Below are 10,197 nucleotides of genomic sequence, written 5' to 3' on the forward strand. Positions count from 1 at the left end.
TTTGAGGCGCAGTAACGTGACCTGAAAATAAAAACTGTAATGATTGCTTTGTCGATGCTAAAAATAAGAATAATCTCAGTTTTCTGTGTAATTTTTAGGGATTTTTTAAGTTCATTGTGATTTTTGCGACACATTGTATAATTTAATTGTGTCTGTCTGCATCTCTCATCCCTCTCCATGCTTTTGTCTATTTATTTATCTATTTATTTATTTATCTATTTTCCTATGGCTTCCTATTGACTTTATACTAGTGACACGATAACTGAGTCTGCTGCAGTCATATACTATCTTGGCTATGCATTACTACTACTACTACTACTACTACTACGTCTACTACTACTACTACTACTACTACTACTACTACTACTACGTCTACCACTACTACTATTACTACTACTACTACTACTACTACTACTACTACTACTACTACTACTACTACTACTACTACTACTATTACCGTATCGTCACCACCTTTACAACTATTGCTACTCCAGTTGTTGAGCACTCTTTTGTCTCCTGATCTCCTTTTAACATTTTCTTCCTGTCTCCTTTCAGCACTGTGGTCCTGTCTGCTTTTAAAACCTATCATGAAGACTGAACCCCTACTAACTTGGCCCTACTAACGACCTTGCGTCCCTATATTTTCAGGTCCTCTGTTAGGGAACGCACGAGTAACGCTAGAGAGTTGCTGTACTTGCAAAAATGGCCAGGTATACGAGTAATTGTTGTCCTGTTGAAGTAATTCGCCAAGTTCCCGCCTCTGTCATGACCATTCTGAGCGTGTTGCTGGTCCTCATCCCTGCCTTCACCGGATACCAGTTCTGGAATTATACAAGGTGTACAGGTGAGGGAAGGCTAGGTTAGGTTAGGTTGGGTTACCTTAGGTTAGGTTAGGTCAGGTTAGGTTTTTTTTTTTTTTTTTTTTTTTTTATGTAGGAAGGAAGGAAGGTTAGGTTGGGTTAGGTTAAGTTGAGTTTAGGTTAGGTTAGGTCAGGTTAGGTTAAGTTAGGACAGGTAGTACTGAAACAATGCCTGTTTTGTGTGAGGGAAGAAGGGGAGGAATGAACGTTGGGAGGAGAGAGAGAGAGAGAGAGAGAGAGAGAGAGAGAGAAAATTGAAGGGAATGGAAAGGGTGCACGTGTCTTCGAGTAAACATTAACTACACACACACACACACACACACACACACACACACACACACACACACACACACACACACACACACACACACACACACACACACACACACACACACACACACACACACACACACACACACACACACACACACACACACACACACACACACAAATACTACTTTCTTACAGCCTTCTTTCTTGTTTTCTCTGTGTGTTTCTCCAGAGGCGTGTCAGTATGGACATGGATTCATTCTGGACCAGTGCTGCTACGTCCCTGTGTTCATGAATATGACGTGGGCTGAAGCCAGGAAGTACTGCAAGAGAATGGGCGGCCCCACGGCTGACCTGGCCTGCCCTCTCAGCAACTACGCTCTTAGATACGAATTAGACAGAGTGAATTTACGTAAGTGTGTGTGCTGGTGGTGGTAGTAACAGTAATAGTGATGATGCTGGTGACTGTTCGCATGCCCTGGTGTAGTAACAGTGGTGGTGGAGATAGTAATAATAGGTGTGTGTGTGTGTGTGTGTGTGTGTGTGTGTGTGTGAACTTCCCACTGAAATTTAGTATACAAGATGCATTTAGTATTTAATGTTTATATTCACGTACTGTGATCAATATATTATGAACTACTGTATCCGTCTGTCTGTCTGTCTGTCTATCTGCCTATCTGTCCATCTGTCTGTCAATCTAAACAAAACGAGCTAAAATTTACGCACCAGAACTGAAATCCCAAATGCTCCACACATACCTAACCTAACCTAACCTAACCCAACATAACTTACACAAACGTTATAAAGCAACACACCTTGCAATCCACAGCCCTTGGTCACCGCATGTGGGTCGGCATCTCCACCAACATCTACTGTGTGACTCGCTTCGTGACTGGCATGAAGATCAGCTGCATGCACCACATGTGTCCGCCAGATAAAGGGAAAAATTGTAGCTACACACTGAAAACAAACGTGGGTTATTATCCTTATGGCTACCGGACCACCAGCTGTAATGATGAGAATTACTTCGTATGTGAAATGCCTATTGAGTGACTGTGTGGTGTGGTGGTGTGGTGTGGTGTGGTGTGGTGTGGCGTGGTGTGGTGTGGTGTGGTGTGGTGAGGTGTGGTGTGGTGAGGTGTGGTGTGGTGTGGTGTGGTGTGGTGTTCATGTCAGTGCCTTGCGTACGAAGTGAACAACGCCAGACATATTCTTCTGGGTCAACTGCACCAGTACCTCATCACTTTAAATGAACACACTCAACCTTCTTAACCCTTTCACTGCTAGACAGGTGTTTCCCTTTAACTTGTGTACCCTTTTATGCATTACTTGTGTGCTAAACTCTCTTGCAATAGTTCTGTGGCCTTAAAAGACAAAGTTAACCTTTTGTGCTCTCTTTTCTCTCTCCTGTGTGTCTGTGCAGTGTTTATGGTGGTGTAAAGGTTAGCGAAGCAGTAGAAGCAGTAGAAAGGTTTATGTGCAGCACTTCACTTCTCGCTGATTAATCCCAATTCCTTTTATATCTTGTCGTTTTTAGCGATTTTTACTGGATTTTGACCCCATCACAGTGTTATCACCATCACTATTTAACCAACCATTTTAGTGGCCTTCATCCTCCTGTAGCGGCGCAATCTGACTGTGACGTCCAGCGCCTTCCTTTTTTATTTATTTATTTTCATTTTTATTAGTGAGTCAATTAATCCATCACGGTGGTGTGTATAGCATTCTGGTGGTGGTGGTGGTGGTGGTGGTGGTGGCGGTGCTTGTATTTTTTACAATTTATTCTATTTTGTTATTTATTTGTTCATATTCTATTTTATTTTGTTATTACTATTTGTTTGAGAGAGAGAGAGAGAGAGAGAGAGAGAGAGAGAGAGAGAGAGAGAGAGAGAGAGAGAGAGAGAGAGAGAGAGAGAGATCCCTAACAGCAACAACAACAGCAACAACAACAACAAAGTAATCCTACAAGTTTTAGCAGATTAGGTCAGCAGTGGCGTTGTGTTTGTGTTGGGGAGGCTCACCCGCTACATTACTGTGAGGACGAAGCGTGTCCGGCAATGTCAGAGAGCAATGGAGGAACTTTTAGTCACGTTCGTTGTGCAAAACTTCACAGCTGGTGCGTGGCCCCGTCAAGGCGGAAGTGAGGGACCTTACTACACTGAACCACTTCTGCACACCACCTCCATTACTTTGAAAAGCTTCTACTTGGAGTGACACCGGTTTTTAAGGGTCTTTTTATTATTCTAGTGACAGATTAACAGGATTTCTACAATGTTATAGCTGAAATAATCTTGAGAACCCCGACTAATGATCTCTGTGGCCTTGAAAAACAGTCGTGGTGAGAGATTGAAGCGTTTCAGAATATGAGCGGAAGTCTCCCTTACCGGCGCCCTGAGTAAAGTACCGAGAGATGCAGCACTTGACAAGATTTCTCAGTGCTTCATCCCTTGCAATGGTAAACCCTGGAACTCCCTGCCTGCTTCAGTATTCCCCCTGCCTCTAATATGAACTCTTTCAGGAGATGCAGTTTCTTGACATTTCTTATAATTTCGATGCTTCTTTTGGCTGCACTCTCTCCGGGACTGTCACCTTGAATGGGCCTTACTCTTCGGCATTGTTGTCCTTAGCCAGAGCACCTAACACGCTAAAAATAATAAAGATATCACAAAATCCACTGAATCTCACGACTAAAAATTAATTCCTCCTACTTAACAATTTTGGTTTTGGAATATGAAAGAACACATTTTTCGAAATTAATCAAACGCAGACTAAGAAGAACTGAGGTGTGATAGATGGAGATGACAGTACCTCTCTCTCTCTTCGCTTCTCTTCCAGTGTAGCCCTGGTCTGTGGTGTGACGATGCTTGGTTGCTGTCTGCGTCTTTGTAATATGTTGGACGATCACGAACGAAGGAGAAAAAAGGAAATATGATGTGATAGATGGAGGTGGCTGCTAGACATTGGTTTGCTCGCCTTCACCATTCTGAACGCTATTACATCATGTATTTGGGCAACTGTACATGTTATTACCATTCTTTTCAGTGTTACTCCAAGTGGCGGGTACGCGGCAGAGGTGCTGAGCGGAGGAGCAGGAGGAGGAGGAGGAGGAGGAGGGGGAGTTTTATAAGCAGTGAGCAGGCAGGTTTGGGTCTCACTCCTTCACTCCTCTGCTGCGGTGGGAGTGCTTCTGTGCCCTGTGCTGTTCTGCCTGGGACGGTTCCTTCAAGTCTTCATTCCCAGGGTTGGTTAGGTTAGGTTATGTTAGTTTTGGTTTAGGTTAAGTTAGATTGGGGTGGGTTAGATCAAGCTACTTTACTTCTTGTTTAGGTTAGGTTAGGTTGGTTAGGTAAGGTTAGGTTAGGTTTGTTAGGTTGGTTAGGTTAGGTTGGTTAAGTTAGGTTTGGTTAGGTTAGGTTGGTTAGGTTTGGTTAGGTTAGGTTGGTTAGGTTGGTTAGGTTAGATTAGGTTAGGTTAAGTTAGGTTTGGTTAGGTTAGGTTAGGTTGGTTAGGTTAGGTTTAGTTAGTGCAGGCTTAGTTAGGTTAGGTTAGGTTAGGTTAGGTTAGGTTAGGTTAGGTTGGTTAGGTTAGGTTAGGTTAGGTTAGGTTGGTTAGGTTAGGTTAGGTTAGGTTAGGTTAGGTTAGGTTGGTTAGGTTAGGTTAGGTTAGGTTAGGTTAGGTTAGGTTGGTTAGGTTAGGTTAGGTTAGGTTAGGTTAGGTTAGGTTAAGTTAGGTTTGGTTAGGTTAGGTTAGGTTGGTTAGGTTAGGTTTAGTTAGTGCAGGCTTAGTTAGGTTACGTTGGTTTGTTAGGGTAGGTTACGTTAAGCTAGATTTAAGTTATGTTTGGTTAGATAGGGTCTTACAGCAGTGCCAGTTAAATATGCTCTCCTGAGTGATGTACCTGGTATATGAATGAATTTTTAAGGTACCTACGTATGTGTTTCAGGTTCTTTTCTCAGAACTTTTCAGAACATAACTTATTCCTCATATTTTACACTTATTATTATTATTATTATTATTATTATTATTATTATTATTATTATTATTATTATTATTATCATTATTATTATTATTATTATTGTTGTTGTTGTTGTTGTTGTTGTTGTTGTTGTTGTTGTTGTTGTTGTTGCTTTTATTATAATTTAATTTATTCATTCATCTTTGTTTATTTATATTTGTTAATTTATTTAGTTGTTTCAGTTTTAATTTATCTATTGGTTTTTATTTTTGTTTGCAGAGGGCGTGTCCGTGATGAAGGCGTTCGTGGCGGGCGTGTTCCTGCTCGTGGCGGCGGCTGTCCCTGTCCTGCCCCTCTTCTGTAACCGTGAGTCACTGGAGCCAGCAATGAGAGGACAAAGCGTTCAAAAGTGTTCAGGGTCCTTCTTGGAGGTCTCAACAGAAAGCCGTTGATCAGAAGGAATCGATTTATTTATTTATTTATTTATTTTTATTTATTTATTTTTTTATTTCAGTTTGTGATGTCTGCTATTATTTATTTATTTATCTATATTGAAGGAAGCTGCCAGATACTTGTTTTTGTGGTGGAATTCTTTGTACGTACAGCATAACATCACTTCCTTGGCTAGCTGTACGTGTCACTCTCATTATCAGAACACAGCAACACAAGGGTTGGTGCAGGAGGCCATCAGGCCTACACGTGGCAGTCCCTCTATGAAACATGCCTGTCTGTTTCCACCTGTCATCCTCATCATACATTTGTCTAGTCTCTTACAACTACATAATGACTCGGCACTAACAGCCTGACTACTGAGTCTATTCCAGTCATCCATCACTGTTTCAGAACCAATTCCTTCCTGTCCCTTTCTTCTAATTTAACTTGATCATGCTTGAACCTGTTATTTCACCTTAAACCCACTATCTCTTATGATGACTACTGACCCTGAGAATTTTGCACGTGACCAGTGTAATATCAAGGAGGAGGCAAGAGAAGCACGACTAACACATTTTGGACACGTGATAAGGAGAGAAGAAGATGAAGCATTGAGGAAGGCAATGATGGTGGAGGTTAGGGGGAGAAGGAGGGTTGGGAGACCGAGAATAAGATGGAGAGGCGTAATAAGGAGTGATAGGAACAAGCTGGGAGTGCAAGAAGATGATGCAATGGATGGAAACCGAAGGAGGAGGATAAGTCGAGCGGCTGACCCTGCAATACACTGGGATTAAAGTCGTACAAAGAAGAAGAGCTATATCCGCAAAACCCCGTAAAGACCTCTATTATCCATTAGTGCCCATGTTAACATTTATCCTTTCAGTCTTCTCATTTTACCCATCTCCCATTATGCACTAAAAATTAAATAAGTAGACAAATCATTAGCGGCACCCTATCCTCTCCCTGACAGCACCGTTCCCCTGTTACGGCGTGCCCAGCAGTTTTAAGTTCCACAATTGGTGTTACTTTGTGGCGAAGGGTCCTGGGGGTGAGAATGCCTACTTCAACTGGTACCAAGCCAAGGCGTTCTGCAGGAAAATATCTGCAGAGCTGGCGTCCCCTACAGACATGCTGGCGATCGGGCTGGCTTTGATTTACTGTAAGTTCTCTTGGTGGTCCTCTGTAACACTTCTGCGCAGCGCCTACACCGTTTTCTCTTCTCTTTTCCCTGTCTTTTTATATTTCTTTATTTTATCCCTTTTCCTCTTTTTTCTTTCTTTTATTCTCTTTTCCTTCTCTTTTCCTCTTTTTCTTTCTTTCTTTTACCACTCTTCCTCTTTCCCTCTTTCTTTTCTCATCTTTTCCCTCTGTTTCTCTTTCTTTCTTTTCTCCTCTCTTCCCTGTCTTTTCTCTTTAATTCTTTTATCCACTTTTCCTCTTTCTCTTTTTCTTTTCTCCTCTTTTCTCTCTCTTTTCCTCTTTCTTTCTTTTACCCCTCTTTTCTTCTTTCTCTCTCTCTTTTATTATCATTATATTACTTCCCCTATTGACGGCGCAGAATCCGTGTTTCTCCCTGACAACTGTAAAAACCGCAATGGCCTTCTCTAGAACCTGTTAAATTACTACTGGGACAATGAAATCAATCTTTAAACCCTTCACTAACATCCACTACACGCCAGAGCTGCCTTGCCTTAACAGTCATATAATGCTGAAAACTCCCGGAAGCCGCAATGATTTCCACGAGAGTCTGTTAAACTATCACAGGAATCATGAAGGGAAGAAAGAAAAAAAAAAGAAAAATTATTGAGACCACCCCCCTCCCACAGTAACTTCTATCAGCAAAAACGCTTGAAAACCTCGATAACCTTCACTCCTTTTACCTATAGACATGCCTGGAACATGGATCGGCGCCACGGACTCACAGGGGAGCAAATGGTACTTCTTGGATGGCAGGCAAGTCCACTGTTCATATTTCAAAGAACAGCCTCCTAAACCGGACCCGGCCAATCAACTCTGCGGCATTGCGTATCTGAACAAGAGGAAACCTTTCATCACGCCGACTCCATGCATTGAGAGGCATCCAGCCATTTGTGCTCGGTGGATAGGCAAAAGGCGTGATGCTGAGGACGACCAGGCTTAGCGGCCAGACTACAGGGAAGAGAGAAGGTTGGTATGTGTGGTGTGATAGCTTGTATGTGTATGTTGGTTAGGTGTGGTTGATGGGAAGACAGGGACATAGAGGGATGGAATTCTGTTAGAAATGCAAAATCTGGGAGGCACTGAGGAAGACGCAAGACAAAAACAACTGAAGGAGAAAAATAAGTGGCGCCAGCTCCTCACTCTGGGGAAAAGCCAAAGAAGAAGAGTTAAGTTTGATGTATTTAAGAAAAGAAAGTTATTGTAGCAGTAATAGTAGTAGTAGTAGGTGTTGATTTAATCTTGTAACCCTTGTGAGACAGTGTGATGAATTTAAGAAGAGAAAATGAAGGGGATCATCATCTTCTTCTTCTTCTTCTGCAGCTGCTCCCATGTTCATACGGGGTCGCTGTTCCTCACTAGTCTTCTCCACAAGGCTCTGTCCCCAACCTCCTCTCCACTCAATCCTCTCTCCCTCAGGTCCTCTCCAATGCGATGACCTGAGGGAGAGAGGATTGAGCGGAGAGGAGGCTGGGGACAGAGCCTTGTGGAGAAGAGAAAATGAAGAGGATAATGAAAGTAAATAGGTTCTTCTTATTCCCAGACACTGACGCAGCAAAATATGGCGTTTGGTTCAAGTCGTGATCTACACAGTGAAGGCATCAGCAGTTATTAAGTGGATCAGCTGATTTACACCCAATTTACACCTGACCTAGACCTAAGGTAAAAAATGTTAAAGTTATTTCAATATTATCCGAAAAAATATTGTCATAGTAGTTGTATTTGTAGTAGTAGTAGTAGTAGTACACATGAAACAGGTTGGAAATGACCGGTGTGTAATTGTTAGAAAAGGAGAGAGTTTAAGATGTGATGTACGAAAGTGAAAAAAGAGAGAGAGAGAGAGAGAGAGAGAGAGAGAGAGAGAGAGAGTAGTAAAACGTGTGGGAGTGAGCGAATAGAAGAAAAAGACGGAGTAAAAGAGTTGTTTGGAGTGGGAGAGAGAGAGAGAGAGAGAGAGAGAGAGAGAGAGAGAGAGAGAGAGAGAGAGAGAGAGAGGCCCCAGTGCATGAGAAGTAGTACAAGGCAATGGTAGTTTGGGGTTTAAAGAGCCAAGCTTTGGGTCTTGGGAGGGAGGAAGTGCTACACGCGTTGGTCATCCACCTCCCTACTGCAAGACTTAGCCAGTATTCTCAATCTCTCATCCCTTTTTCTGATAAACTCCTGAACTCCCTGCCTGTTTTTGTATTTCCTCCTTCCTGTGACTTGAACTCTTTGAGGAGGGACGCTTCAACACATCCTTCAGTTTGGGCTAATCCTTTTGGCCATTTTTCTTTAAGGATTGACATTAAAAAAAGTCAGAATAGCAACCGCAGCAGTAGTAGTAGCAATAGTAGTAGTAGTAGTAGTTGTTGGTGGTGGTGGTGGTGGCAGTAATTGTTGTTTTAGTCCCGTATCCCTCGTGTTCCTAGGCTCGTCTGGCGGTGACAGTTCCCTAAATGGGTCTGGCTTGTATTTTTGTTTGGGTTAAGGCAAGGATTCCTAATATGGCTTGTGTTAACCCTCCCCAAGCCCCATTTATCCTGCCATCTGTTTCCAATGGTGCTTTTTGCTTCCTCTCTCTCTCTCTCTCTCTCTCTCTCTCTCTCTCTCTCTCTCTCTCTCTCTCTCTCTCTCTCTCTCTCTCTCTCTTGTCTTTTCGTTTTCTTTTCCTCTTTATCTCTTTCTTTTCTCGTTTTTTCCCTCTCCTTTTCCTCTTTCTATCTTTATTTTCTCTTCTTTTCCCTCTCTTTTTCTCTTTCTTTTTTTCTCCTCTTTTTCTTTTTCCTTCTTTTACTTCTCTTTTCTTTTTTTTCTTTTTTTCTCGTCTTTTCCCTCTCTTTTCCTCTTTCCTTCTTTCTTTTCTCCTCTTTTCTCTTTTTTCCTTTGCTCTTTCTTTTTTTCCCTCTCTTTTTCCTCTTTCTTTTCTCTTTTCCCTCTTTTTCTTTCTTTTCTCCCTCTTTTCTCTTTCGCTCTTCTCTTACTTTCTCTTTTATTTTTTGCACCTATTTTTTCCTCTCCCTGCATCTCTCTCTCTCTCTCTCTCTCTCTCTCTCTCTCTCTCTCTCTCTCTCTCTCTCTCTCTCTCTCTCTCTATTCTCCTTCTTCGATTTTTCTCCTCCTCGTCCTCTTCTTTTGCTTCCTCACCAAAAAATATGAACGGATTAATAACTTCATTTAAAATAAGTTAATTAATTTGTTTGTGTAAGTTAGGCGTGGGGTCAATTTGTTTTCCTGGAGTCTATAATTACCTGTTTGCTCTCGTGACAGTTAGTAATAATGCCAAACAATAATAAAAGAATAAATTTGAGTGACATTCCTTTAAGCTCGTATCCTTTGATTGCCTAAAGGAAACACATGGAATTCTGTGGAAGGAGTTTTTTTTTTTTTTTCTTCTATTCTGGAGTCTGTATATGTAATTGTTCATTTTCTCGTAATAAATAATAAAGACAAAGAATTATTCAGTAAGGGAGAAAGTTTTTGTTGTAGGCTCGTGTTCTCTTAAAA

At 41.8% G+C, this 10,197-nt stretch overlaps 2 protein-coding genes across 2 annotated transcripts in view; both read left to right on the forward strand.

Annotated features, from left to right (window-relative positions):
• The window catches only part of LOC135095819 (uncharacterized), a 39,929-nt gene extending 37,093 nt beyond the window's left edge, over positions 1–2,836 (forward strand). The window contains exons 2-4 of the mRNA XM_063996937.1: positions 649–844; positions 1,363–1,542; positions 1,960–2,836. Of these exons, the coding sequence (XP_063853007.1) occupies positions 703–844; positions 1,363–1,542; positions 1,960–2,183 (546 nt within the window). The 5' untranslated portion in view covers positions 649–702 and the 3' untranslated portion in view covers positions 2,184–2,836. The remainder of the gene's footprint in view (positions 1–648; positions 845–1,362; positions 1,543–1,959) is intronic.
• Positions 2,835–10,197, forward strand: LOC135095818 (uncharacterized). The gene is made up of 5 exons (XM_063996936.1): positions 2,835–4,371; positions 5,365–5,451; positions 6,488–6,676; positions 7,404–7,683; positions 8,258–10,197. The coding sequence occupies exons 1-4, from the start codon at positions 4,071–4,073 to the stop codon at positions 7,655–7,657; spliced, it is 831 nt and encodes a 276-aa protein (XP_063853006.1). The 5' UTR covers positions 2,835–4,070; the 3' UTR covers positions 7,658–7,683; positions 8,258–10,197.

This window comes from Scylla paramamosain, unplaced genomic scaffold (genome assembly GCF_035594125.1).
Source record: "Scylla paramamosain isolate STU-SP2022 unplaced genomic scaffold, ASM3559412v1 Contig1, whole genome shotgun sequence".
Classification (NCBI taxonomy): Eukaryota; Metazoa; Arthropoda; class Malacostraca; order Decapoda; family Portunidae; genus Scylla; species Scylla paramamosain.